At 35.3% G+C, this 13,599-nt stretch overlaps 1 protein-coding gene across 1 annotated transcript in view; it reads left to right on the top strand.

Moving 5' to 3' along the window:
* The window catches only part of LOC110030317 (transportin-1), a gene marked incomplete at its 5' end in the record, with an annotated part of 105,460 nt that overhangs the window by 88,224 nt on the left and 3,637 nt on the right, over positions 1 to 13,599 (top strand). The window contains 6 exon segments of the mRNA XM_020732977.1: positions 1,096 to 1,203; positions 3,893 to 3,994; positions 4,077 to 4,139; positions 4,211 to 4,285; positions 7,207 to 7,278; positions 7,348 to 7,472. Coding sequence (XP_020588636.1) covers positions 1,096 to 1,203; positions 3,893 to 3,994; positions 4,077 to 4,139; positions 4,211 to 4,285; positions 7,207 to 7,278; positions 7,348 to 7,472 — 545 coding nt within the window.

The raw sequence follows: 13,599 nt of genomic DNA, 5'->3' as shown, positions 1-13,599 counted from the left end.
TCCCCTAGTTTCTCTTCATTTGGATTCCTTAACAATGTTCCAGATTTGAGCTTTTCCCTCTTCACACCTCTTTGTCCGATTTCGTTGTAAAGTCCTATCCTTTTGACCTTTTTGAAGATGATATTCCCTGATTTTTATCGAGAGTTTTCTTAGGTGACTTCGATCATTTAAGATGTAATTAACTATAGGGGCTTGCCCTTATAGGAAGCTTTTCCGAACCCAGCTTAAAATAAACCCTATTTAATTATTTGTATTAAATAGGGGAACTTGTCGGCAAATAAAACGGTTTCGCAGACCCAAACGAATGTCATATGTTTTCTTAGTTTATTTGATTGAGCCTCATCCTCAAGTCTTGTGTTTATCCCTCGGGATAGATACAGAATTTGAGGTAGAGCGCTCTTTCATTTAAACTGCGAAAAATATGAGGTCAGTTTGATTTCATATTTTCCTAAAATTATATATATATATACGTAAATTAAGACGTCCTTCCGAAGCGGGCGATGAAATTTCAATTCTGGCTGCCGACAGCTTCTTACGGGCGACCCCCCAAACAACTTCTCTTTCTTTTTTTGTGCCGACAATTGTGTTTGTGGAGAGTTTTCATGCTTTGATATTCGTGAGCAACCAGTCGATATATTCAACAAATTTCATCCTCTTGGACAATTTCATGAGTCCCATCCCGACCATTGGTTGGGTTCAACATTTTGGGCAGATTGTTGCATCAATATCTTGAAGTTTACTAATATTTATTGTTAGCTGGGCCCTTTTAACAGTAAGATTATCATAGCTTAAAATGACAAATCAGTATTGTTCTTTGTTCTTCTTTAATGGAGCAAAATTTCTGTTGAACTAGGGAAAAGGCACATGTTTTGTCTATGCCTGTTTTTTTTAGATGATTTACCTGTTAAATTGGTCTCCTGTACATTTTCTGAATTCGAATTTTTCTCAAAAGGTTTATTTATCCTATTGTTCTTGAAGATTTTCTTTTATTACTTTCTTTTTAATTAGATGTTTAATGATTTTAAAAATAATGGGACTAATTAGGTAATTTTATTGCATTTGGTTGAGGAGCGTCTAATTCCACTTTTATTACAGGTTGATCCTGTTGCAGCGGGTGTTCAATATGATAAAGAGTTCATTGTCTGCTCCTTGGACTTGTTATCAGGAATCTGTGAAGGTCTTGGAAGCGGGATTGAGAGCCTGGTAATTTCTTGTTGTTGACTGGGCTTATCTACAAAAAGGTTTTGCTAGAGTGTCATTAAAATCTCAAAATAATCTTAGTGTAGTTCCTTTGCATAATTGATGTGCATTTTCCTCAAAGATGGTGTTGACTACTAGTGAACAAATTCTTGAACCTATTTTACAAAATATGACTTTTCTATTTCTAGAGGATAATCACAAATTTTCCTTAAATTAGATTTTGATATTTTAACCTTTGAATATAGGATTAAAACTGATCTTTCTTTTTTAACATTATTAAACTAGTGCACGTAGGATTTAGAGAATTTGAAAATTATTTGATCATTAGATCTATCTAAATATTTGTAATAAATGAATCTGAATACTTAGTAAATAATTGCAATTTCAAAGTGCAAAATTTTTCAAATGGGTTATAATCTAATTAAATGAGTTCTTGGGACATGTTGTATGTATTGACATGTTTTATTGGTTCTGGATAAAAAGGCTTTTATATGCTATCTGATAATCCTTGTATTTTTCATCAACTTGATGAGTTTATAAACCATCGCAAAAATTCTACACAAGTTGTATCGTATATCGAAATCAATGGTGTAATTTTGAGTATAAAGATTACATAAGCAAGTAGATGCTAAATTAAAATTAAGAGGAGAATGCTTGTATGGGTGGGTGTGTGGTTGAGTTGTTGGGTGTGTACGCAATTGCATCTTAAACAAGTGCATTTGTCTGTGTGTGGGAGTAGATGTGTGTATTATAGGGATAATTTACCATCTTCTTATGCTCTCCTTGTGATTAATTTTCAATGATATTATAACCTTTGAATGTCGGATTAAAACTGATATTTCTTTTTTAGCATTATTAAACTAGTGCATTTAAGGTTTAGAGGATTTGAAGATTATTTGATCATTAGATCTATCTAAATATTTTTAATGAATGAATCTTAGTACGTAGTAAATAATTGCAATCTCAAAGTGCAAATTTTTTCAAATGGCTCATAGTCTGATTAAATGAGTTCTTGAGATATATTGGTTCTGGATAAAAAGGCTTTTATATGCTATCTGATAATCCTTGTATTTTTCATACACTTGATGAGTTTATAAACCATCACAAAAATTAGTTAAATTTGATCTGCACATGATTCTTATGTTGTATATTGAAATCAATGGTGTAATTTTGAGTTTATAGATTACACAAGCCGGTAGATACTAAAATAAAATTAAGTGGAGAATACTTGTATGGGTGGGTGTGTGGTTGAGGTGTTGGGTGGGTGTGTAATTGCATGTGATACAAGTGCGTGCATGTCTGTGGGTGAGAGTAGGTGTGTATTATAGGGATAATTTACAATCTTCTTATGTTCTCCATGCGATTGATTTTCAATGATAAAACCATCAAAATTTAAATCTATATATACATGATCCCTCAGTCCACCTTGAGCTTCATGCATTGGGTTTTTTTTTTTTTTCAAAAGATAAAGTAAAGAGAATTGATGTTGAATTAAAACATGCAAAACAAATTGATACTTTGTTGACAACATTTCCTGTATATTTAAGCCTGGCTATACCTAATAAAGAAAGAGACCGTGTAATGGATTTTCCTAGTACCTATACTTCTGCGCACCTTTTATCTTAAATGAAAGAAATTAAAATTATTTTGATATCGTACATGCATTCTCATAAAATTCAATTTTTTTGTCTTACACCATACACCACAAATGATAGCTCACTATTTCCATCATTCATTAGGGTGGTACATTTGATCTTTTTGCATATAGGTTATGAAGCTGAGTTTGAACAAATCAAACATGACTAGAAATCAAAATTTTTAATTTCAGCTTAGCCATTTAGAGTGGACTTTTGAGCGGATAGACATTTTCTTATTAATTTATGAAGTTCATTTTCTTATAGAAAATTTTAAATTACTAATAAAGATTATTACCAATTTAAAGATATATGAATTTAATATTTTTTGTGCATGTGTGTGAGCATATGTATAAATGTGCTAAATTACAAGCATGCTTGCGCTTATAAAATTTATTGAGTAATTTCTAGATTATTGAAACTAATTTTTGAGGGAATCAACCTTAAAGTAGAGAATATTGATTTTAATTTATTTGAGCAATTATTGAGCTAGCTTAAAGTTTCAAACATTGATATAATTGAATCATGATTTTTTAGAACATTACTATCAACCCTATTGGTTCATGATAATTTTAAAAGATATGAAATTTGCATCTTAATATTTGTCTATTGGCTGTCTTTTGATTGAAAGACCTACGAAATAAAATCTGGAGAAAAAATATGCTAGCCACACAGTGGTTGCTTTAATCCTATCCTACAATCCGGTTTATGATGTACTACATCTTTAGGTGCTTTGACCTTACGAGTTTATGTTGTATTTGAAGCTCAGTTCCTCGCATATTGGTTTACACGTAATTCTAATATTCAAATTTTCATGAATTTATTTACTAATAATCTGATATTTACCTCTTTGTTGAGTATCTGCATCAAAGATTTTGTTGAATTTACATTCTAAACTTAGAATGCTAACAGATCAAGCATGAGAACTTTCCAAGACTCAGTGTAGTTGGTTGTTCAATAAAAATGAATATAGTTGATTGTGCATTGTGCTTTTCTCACTGTCTTTGTTCTGGTTATGATGGAGAATTCTACCCTTGTTTTTCACATGCAAATTGTAGGTTGGCAAAAGTAATTTAAATGATTTACTTGTTCAATGTTGCATGGATGATGCTACTGATATACGGCAAAGTGCTCTAGCACTTCTTGGGGATCTTGCAAGAGTGAGTTGAAAAGAGTATCAAAGTTCTCGCGCTTCTTATGCTTATCCTTATGCATTTAGTAAAAATTTTGAAATGGTCCCAGGTCTGCCCTATACATCTTCATGCACGCCTCTTGGACTTTCTCAACATTGCAACTGAGCAACTGGTATTGATGTCTTGTAGGCTACAAACCCATATTCCGTGTTATACAAGTAACGTGTTTTCTTTTCCTGGCAGAATGTTTCTCAGGTGAAGGAAGCTGTGTCCGTAGCAAATAATGCTTGTTGGGCACTTGGGGAATTAGCAGTTAAGGTCAGTGCATTCCTCACTTGTGATGTCTTTATCCTTTTTCATCTACGGCTCTGTAAAAGCTTTAAGCTTTAGTTGGATGTAGTTTCAGTTTCTGTATATTTTAGCAGCTATTTTAGTGATAAAAATTATTACTTTCTGCCAGAATTAACTTCACAAAGCATCATGTAGCAGCAAAATCAAGTGGCCTACTTTATTAGTTGTTCAGCCATTTTCAGGATTATCTTTTTATTCTCCAAAAGTTGGTTAGCAAACAGTTATTACCTAAGACCACCCACTGATTCATGCTTTTAGTGCTTTGTAGCTGTGATATTTGATTTAGATGCTATCAAATGTGCTAGCCATTTCATTTTTAATAACTGATATGCAATAACTGATATGCTGTTTGTCTGCTTCACTAAAATGTTAAATCTGAGAAACTTGTCAAGAGGGAGTTCCCGTGCGGGTGGGTTGCAATTTTTAGTTTAACTTTATTGGAATTCACCACATATTTTTTAGTTAGTGATAGGAATAGTGAGTTTAGGATTGATTTATTTCTTTTGTACGTTTGTAAATCAAAGGGCATCCACCACTTTACTATTTTAGTTATAGAAACCAATTTATTTCCATTAAGTTTTGTAGTAAAGAATTTTTGAAGCCTATCATTAGATATGTAAGCTTTGTTCATATTCCATCAACATTAGGCATTTCTAATGATACAATCAGCAGAAAAAGTTGGGGTTTTAGTGGTTTTTTATATCTTGGTTTTGCATTGATGTGAAGAATCTAGGTTCTTTTTAGAGGGGAACTTAGAAGTTTGAAGAATGATGTCTCATTGGTTTAGTGAGAAGGAAAGCAAGAAAAAGCAGATAGGTTTTGGCTTGAAATAAGAACCTAGAGCCAGGTGATATGAATTGACCATTAGAAGGGTCCGGTTAGGTGGAAAGAGAATACATTGGCTAAATTCAATTCCAAATCAAGATCTAGTATATGCAACAGTAGAACTTTTATTTCATTGACAAACTAGCCTTAATATCATGCACAAAATGGCAACCTTGCCCAAAATGACATGCTTATTGTGCTGCTGAAAATAGACAAAATTAGTAAGGAATATAATAGCATAAAAATGAGTAATGACAAACTGTCCTAAAGACCGTAATCATGTTTGAAAGACAAAAATAACTAAACTGGTACAAACTGTGACTTTGGCGCTGATATTTGAAGATAGAAATAATGCATTGTGCGTTTTTATTTTGTAATTGAGAGAGCTATTGGTTCATTGTAATAAATTTCATGATTAATGGAATTAATGTGATTTTAGCCAAGTCCTCATTATTTTGCTCTTTACCAAATTTCTTGAAGCAACTTTCAGATGGATATTAACTGTCGTTTCTATGCATTTGGATGATGCAGAATTTTGTGGATAATGCTGACATTTGTCGTGATTGCTGACCATATTACTATTTCATCACAAAATTCGCTTGTCATATTTGTAAATGCTAAGGTCATTGTTTGGATTCACTTCCTCATTTTTTCTTTCCTTGCCAAATCTAGTGAAGAAACTTTCTTAGGTGGAAGTTAAATGTCAACTTTTTATGCATTTGGATGGTGCAAAATTTTGTGGATAATGCTGACAATTATCGTGATTGCTGACCATATTACTATTTCATCACAAATTTTGCTCGTCATATTTGTAGATGCGAAGTTCATTGTTTGGATCACTTCCCTTTTTTTTTTCTTTCTTTCAGTTAAAAGAAAAAAAAAATACTTTGTACTTAAGTAGAGAAAGCATGCTGACCATCCTATTTTCATTTCGTTGTTTTTGAGTTGCATGGGTTGTTGCTTCCTTAAATTATGAAAATGCTTATAAGATATTTTTACATGTTGTCAAAACAGTACTAAGTAGTTGTTTAGATTAATTATACTAATTTAGGCTAAATTGAGAATAACTAGGATAATTAAATATTAATTTCTGATACTTAAAATTTGTAAGGTTTTATTAATGTTAATCATAATGATTAGCTCTTGAATATTTCAATAATTAAGTAGCTAATTAACTTCAATAATTTATTATCAGCATATATATTAAGGACAAGTAGAGGTTAATTAGTATTTTAAACAAGTTTGTTAAATTTTATAAAAATTCTGTTATAATAAATAGGCATTGTATAATAAATTAGTTTGATGGTGGTCAAATATTTTGATTAGGGATTAATCATGATTTATTTATAATCGTTAAGGTTTTCTTAGTATTATGTTTTGATTATTAACTATGATACAGCTAACTAAATAAATAAATCATTGAATTATGTATTATAATGGAGGATCAGTTATGGTTTTAATTAAAATCTATAATATTTATTTTTATTAATTATGAAAACCCATAATTGAGATTTAAATGAAAATATGACACTCAATAGAATACAATGGACAAATGCTTGTTGTTGTTGTATTATGAAAACTCTTAATTGATCAAATTAATTAATAATTATAGGCTAAAGCTTTTCACTGAATGCATTTCCTATTAAGATTGGAGAGGGTTGGCTTCTGTCATAAATAAAACTACCACTGGTTCAAATGCCGCCGAGGTCTCCTGAGTCCAAAACTAGTACAGATGAACTCTATTCACTAAAATGAACCAAATGTGGATACGGAATTAAAATAATTAGCTATTTAGTTTTATTTTGTTTTGCATGCATTTCATTAATTTCTATATCATTATATATATTCAGCACTCACTGAACGATTATGAAAGTCTAGGCAACCTGATTACGCTGGCATATTCTTTCCAAAGGGGCAAATTGTTTTGTAGTCCCATTTCAGGCTTTTTGTGATATGCCAGTTTGTAATTTTAATTTATCTTCTCCTTGCTTCTTTAACTTCAGCATTCTGCCGTTTTTTTTAAAGCTGTACGTTCTCAATTCTGTTTGTATAATTGAATCCAGGTTCATCAGGAAATATCTCCTGTTGTGATAAAAGTCGTTTCATACATTGCCCCCATCCTTCAAAATCCAGAGGTGAGACTACTGTAATCTATAATATGTTTTTTTAACACTACAGTGTTTTTATGTTTACTTTTTTGATAGGGTTTCAACAAATCATTGTTAGAGAATAGTGCCATCACACTTGGTAGGTTAGGCTGGGTATGTCCGGAACTTGTGGCACCACATATGGAACATTTTATGGTGCCTTGGTGTTCGGCTTTGTGCATGTGAGTAGTTTTCATCTCTTTATTCTAGGGAAATTTACATTCGTAGCACACAATTCTCATTTATTTGCATATCTCACGCCTAAATTTTCATATTTACATACACAAAACTTTGCTGCTTTGTACCTTTGCATGAAATGGTATATTTGACTTTTAAAAAGTAATAATAGTGCTATTTTTTATTTGAATTAATGATTTGAGTGCTATTTGTATAAATATGAAAGTTAAGGTGTGAGGTATGTAAATACATAAGAATCGTGTGCGATGTATGTAAATGTCCCTTAATTCTAATGTTCGATGATGATTTATTTTGATTAGTCTACTTTGCTTGATGTGTGAACCAAAATTGAAAATGTTAATAGGATCTTTTTTATGGCTAGATTGTTGGAAATCCTCTGAAAACCCAATCAATTTTCTTGTGGTTTTTCTTAAGTAAAATTAATGGTAGCATGCACATTTCATAATTGCTGGAGCGAATGCGATCTATTTTTCCTATGATTTCACGTTAAAAAGGAAAATGCCAAAGGAGCACCACCACCATCATTCTGGACATTTTATTTATTTATAGTTTCAATGCTAATTGGATTGGTGCTCTCATTTGTCTTTAGTGAAGCAGCTAGAGTACTATGTTTACGTTATGCTTAAATTGGTAGGGTCAGCAAGTTGACGACTCTCATGCAACTCAGATAATTAACAATTTGTCCGTGTGGACTATTCAATTGAGATGCGTAGCCTTTGCTGAGCATAGTTGGCGTAGCTTATTGCTAGTTTCACGGTCATGTTAAAACCACGGTATCTTTTCAACTAATTGAGCTCCAGGCTTGATTTTAAATGAAGACAAACAAAATTCAAGTTTCATTTAAGGTCTAAGGCCACCACCAAGTTGCATCATCCTCTATTTTTTATGATGCCTCAGATCAGCTAGAGATATAACAGAGGAATACGACTTATATACAATTTTTTCACTAACATTCATCATAATGCGTACTCATTGGAATAAAGCGATAAGAATTAGTCTTAACAAATTATCACAAGTAAATTCTAACATTTTAAGTCTTCTAATATAAATTAATACTAAATATAAACATGGAAGTTTTCATGAATAATCCTTAAACAAAAAGGAGTTTTTAATGACACCTATTATTTAAAATCAAATGTTTTCCAAACGTTTCTATAATCATTCAAATTTTACATTAAAGGCTATACAAAGGGCAAGTTATTCAGCTAACGGTCCACCTGCTCCTTACTCCTAAAAAGCAACATAGTACTATTTGTTAAGCTACACACTTGTGAGATGATCAATAATAAAATAAGATTTAATATACAAGAATGAATAAACATGCATGCTGGCCAGTGACTAACACGAGTAATAACAGTAGTGTGATAATTAGACATGCTTAAATACTTTAAAATTACATATAACATAATTTAAAAGTAATATATGATACAATATTAAAAAATAATAAAATTTGATACTAGCATTTTTATCATTCATTATACCATACAAGATCATATGTACATTTATTTTACTTTCATTTTCAATTCTATGCAAATATAATATATCATATCTAAGATAAAAAAATGGTGAATAAGGTGAGTAGGTAAGGATAAATGCAGGAAGGGAATCGAAGGGGATAGTCACCACCTTAGAGAAGGATACAACTAGAGCCCCACCTGTCCTCAAATACAACTCCAACAAGGGGAAGAAGCTTATAGACAAAAATTAGAAGAAAAACATAACCTAACCCTAGACTCAGCGAACACACATATTAATATAAGATAGATTGGCGAGAAGACAAAAAGGAGGGGGGTGTCTGTTTGGGCGGCAGTTCCTGCCCTATGAGGGTCAGGCAATCTAGCCTCCTACTGGACTGAGACTCTATCCTGCCTACTGACCCTATGGCTATTTCAGTTGGACCAAGCCTCTTGTCAGTTTATTGGGGTTGGAGGAGCTTATGGATCTTAATAGGATGTCAGGTCCACGAGACCTAACATGGCTGAAACATTGTAGTCCCCTGGTAGGTCGATCTTATAGGCATTATCATTCAGCTTCCAAAGTATTCTGAAAAAACCTTATGCTTTCGGCTTTAGCTTTCCAAATGCTCTTTTTAGAAATCTTTCTTTGTTCAGTCGGATCCACACTAAGTGTCCTTCTTTAAAGGTCACATTTTTCCTTGTCTTGTTCGTCTGTGCTTGGTACTTATAATTTTGCTTCAGTGATTTCTTTTTCGCCTTTCTAGTAGAACTTCCAAATCTCGTGCACCTGTTTCTCTGCATGCTCACTAATCTCTAAGGTCGACATGAGTGATACCAATTATAGTGGAGTGAGCGGGTTGCACCCGCACACGACCTCAAATAGAGTGTGGCCCATGGTCTGACTTATGAATCTACTAGACGCAAACTCGGCTCGGGCAAATCTCACTGCTTAATATTCTACCCTATGAAGCATCTCAGTAGATTTCCATGACTCATGTTTATTACCTCCGTCTGAGGGTGCGCTGTGGAATTAAATTGAAGCTTGATGCCTAATATTCCCCATAGTGTCCTCTAGAAGTGGCTAAAAAACTTGACATCCTTGTCTGAAGTGATGGTCTTGGGTATCCCATGCAGTTGCACAATTTCTTTGAAATACAAGCCAGTGACATGCTAAGTGTCCTGTATCTGGTGGAATGGCATAAAATGTGTCATGTTTGAAAATTGATCGACTATGATCATGACCATATCCTTGTTCTGTTGTGTCCTCGGAGATTCCACCACAAAATCCATGCTAACATCCACCCACAGTGCCTCTGGTACTGATAATGGGGTTTATACCTCTGCATATTGCTCCAGGTTTTGCCATATGACATCCTACATTGCTTGATGTGTTGCTCCACATCTCTCTCATGTGTGCGAGAGTCTTCCCTGCCAAAATGCCTTGCGTGTCCTCCACTGTGGCTCTCCTGAATGATGGAATCCCGCAGCAAACATCTAGGAATGCACAAATTACTCTAGTAGAACAAGCACACATCAACTTTGTAGTACTGCCCATTGGGATTCTCGTGATACTGCTCCCAGATTTTCTAAAATCCTTATCGGCCTCGTATAGCTCCTTTACTACAAATTCCACGACTCGTGCTTGCATCATAGTGATCAACAAGTGACGGTGACTTAGCGTATTTGCTACACAGTTCTGACTCACTACCTCGTGCTTAAGCACGGATTGAAATGACAAAAAAATAAGTTGTCTATCGGGTCTTCAATTTACTCTAGCTGTTCAAGAATTTCAAGGCCTCGTGATCTGTGAACAACATTAATTCACTGGTCATCTAGTGGCTCCAGTGCTCAAGAGTTTTCACAATAGCATAAAACTTATTGTCGTATATCGAGTATTTTCTCCTGAATCATTCAGCTTTTCACTGAAAAAGGTGATTAGGGGTGACCTCCCAGGCTCAACACTGCTCCTATCCTCACGCCGGATGCATCACACTCTAACTTAAATAGCTGTTTGAAATTTGGTAGTGTCAAGACTGGTGCCTGGGTCACCTCCTTGAGTGCATTGAAACTATTCTGAGCTGCCACAATCAACTGAAATTTATCTCCCTTCAAAAGGTCTGTTAGAGGGGAGGCGATGGTACTGAGTTTTATGACGTGCTGAATATCTCTTAGTGGTGGCAATCCCTCTAGAAGATTGTCGTTCATTAAATCCTGAAAGTCCTGTAGTAGTGGCTATAGCGGTGCTGGCATCTCACTCTCCCAGTTTCCTATAGTACGATTAATACCAGTGCCACTGGAGCATCCCGAATTGATTGCATGAAGGTGGCCCTTGGGATTAACATCTTTGTGTTGCCTCGGCCTTCACATTCTTAAAAGGTAACAACGCGATGCACTTCTCATCCTTTTTAAAAGAGTAAACATTCTTGAAGTTGTTGTGCTGAGTCTTGCGGTTGAATCGCCAAGGCCTTCTCAACAAAATATGACATGCATTCCTCGAAACCACATCACACTACACTTGCTCCTACAACTGACCTATCTGAAAATTCGACCAAACGCTGTTGATTCACCTGTATCTCGTTTCCATTCTTCAACCAGGCAAGGGAATAGGTCTAAGGATGTTTCCGCGTGCTCAATCCCAATTTCTTCACCATCAGCGTGGAGCACAACTTTCATTGTCGATGATAAAACTGCAAACCTTGCCCTTTATCATATACTTGATGTGAAAGATACTATGCCTCAACCATGATTGATCTTGCTCTGGCTCTGACTGTTGAACTATCCTTATGTATAACAACTTCCCTCATCACTCTGAAGCTGAAATTCTTCCTCTAGAATATCCTCTGACTCCCCATCCTCCACCTCCTTGATGATGCCTTGATATGTGAATGTGATGACCCAGCACGTGGGACAACCGAAAGCTATGTTTCTGTTGTAGTGAAACCTGAAACAACCCCTGACATGTATGTACTCTTTTCTGGCTTCTTTCCACTCTGATATGCTAGTCACTCCACCATCCTGCCTTGTCAAATCCTCTCAGAGGTACCTTTGTTGGTCGCGGTAGCTTTAGGTGATTGTCTGATTGAAGGTTTCAACTTGAATGAAGATTGCTGAATGTTTTGTTTTTGTTGTCTTGTCACCTTCAAAGTTAAAGTTTAAACATCCCCCAACAACCAGTATGATTGTAACTGCACAGCATTGCTAAGAGTGGGCTTCAGACCTCCTTGGTACTGGGCTATAGTATGTTTCTCTGGCTCGACCAACTCACATGTCATTTGCAACTGATCAAACTGTGCAGTTAACTCTACTGAAAGGTCTCTTTGCTGCAGGTGGAGTCTCTGAAACATGTCATGACAGTAATGAGTTAGATGTTATTTTCTCTGCTGCATCGATTCTTCATCTTTTTTCACTTGGTAATCTTATCATTTCCTTCTCTTTTCATCTGCCTCTATAAATTTTCCCACCACAAAGATGTGCTCTTTTTCAACTAGATGATTGGTAATTTCACTAGCTTATCCTATGACACATCCATATATTCAAAAATTTGCTCAACAGATTGCAACCAGTTAATAAACTTACACGGATCCTTACCCCCATCAAACTCTGGTAGATCCATTTTGATGTCGAAGTTTTTGTCCTCCAAATATGGGCTCCTTTCTTGACCTTCTTTGATATTGAATTCCGAGATGACATGGTCATTATTCCTCATTGCTGATATTTTCCCTATGGAATGGATTCTGATCCTCGCCTTTGTCTCTCCTTCGACTCTCTGAATCACGATCAAAAGTAATCTCACATGGGTTCCATTATCAATATATGGGAGCCTTTGTTAAAGCTGACAGATGTCTCTTTGTATCTCGTCTCGGGTAGGTTCCAACATGTATCTCCGTGGTGACATGATTAGGGTTTGGGTTTGGAAGAGATGGTTGAGGATAGGAAAGAAAAGTGTTTGGTGGAGTAAGGACGGATGTTGGGAAACCCTAGGATAGGATTAGGTTTAACCTGACTCTGATATTAAATGATATTGGAATTAACCAACCTGCTATGACAAAAGCAAATTTTTATTAAACAAAAAACTACTGTTATAGTCAAAACTCAAAACAGAACTAAAAATACAACAAACATCAAGATCTGGCTAGGGCTAAGTAGTAGTATTCATGGTAGAGGCGACAGCTTGGTTGTAGGCAGTGGAATAGGATAGGCTTAGTGGTTGGATTGGTTGGGTAGGAGAAGTGGGATGGCTAGTGGCCGGAATCAGGGTAAGGGTTGGATGGCTCTCGGGTGGCTGATGAGAGGCGTGGGAAGAGGGAGGTTGTAGAGAGAGTGGTGGCTGGAATAGGAGACGTGGGGGAGGACTAGGTGGGGCTGGCGACTAGGAGTTAGGGGATAGAATGTCGGCGGTTGGTTGTTGTAAGAAAAGAGCGGGGGGGGTTGGAGCAGTTACAAGCTAGTTGCTGGAAGTGGGAAGGGCCACCTAGAAGCAGGATATAGCCGGAGCGCCATTTGTTCTCGGATACAACCCTAGCAAGTGGAAGATGATTATAACTAGAAATATGAAACAAAATATAACCTTACCCTTAGGCTGAACAAACTCTTATTCATAGAAGATAGATGGGCGGGAAAACCAAAAGGTTGTTAGGGGTTAGGGATTGGGGGG

Source organism: Phalaenopsis equestris, unplaced genomic scaffold, assembly GCF_001263595.1.
Source record: "Phalaenopsis equestris unplaced genomic scaffold, ASM126359v1 Scaffold000700, whole genome shotgun sequence".
In the NCBI taxonomy this organism is placed as follows: Eukaryota; Viridiplantae; Streptophyta; class Magnoliopsida; order Asparagales; family Orchidaceae; genus Phalaenopsis; species Phalaenopsis equestris.
Note: the sequence above shows the minus strand (reverse complement) of the source record. Positions and strands in the feature narration are given on the sequence as shown.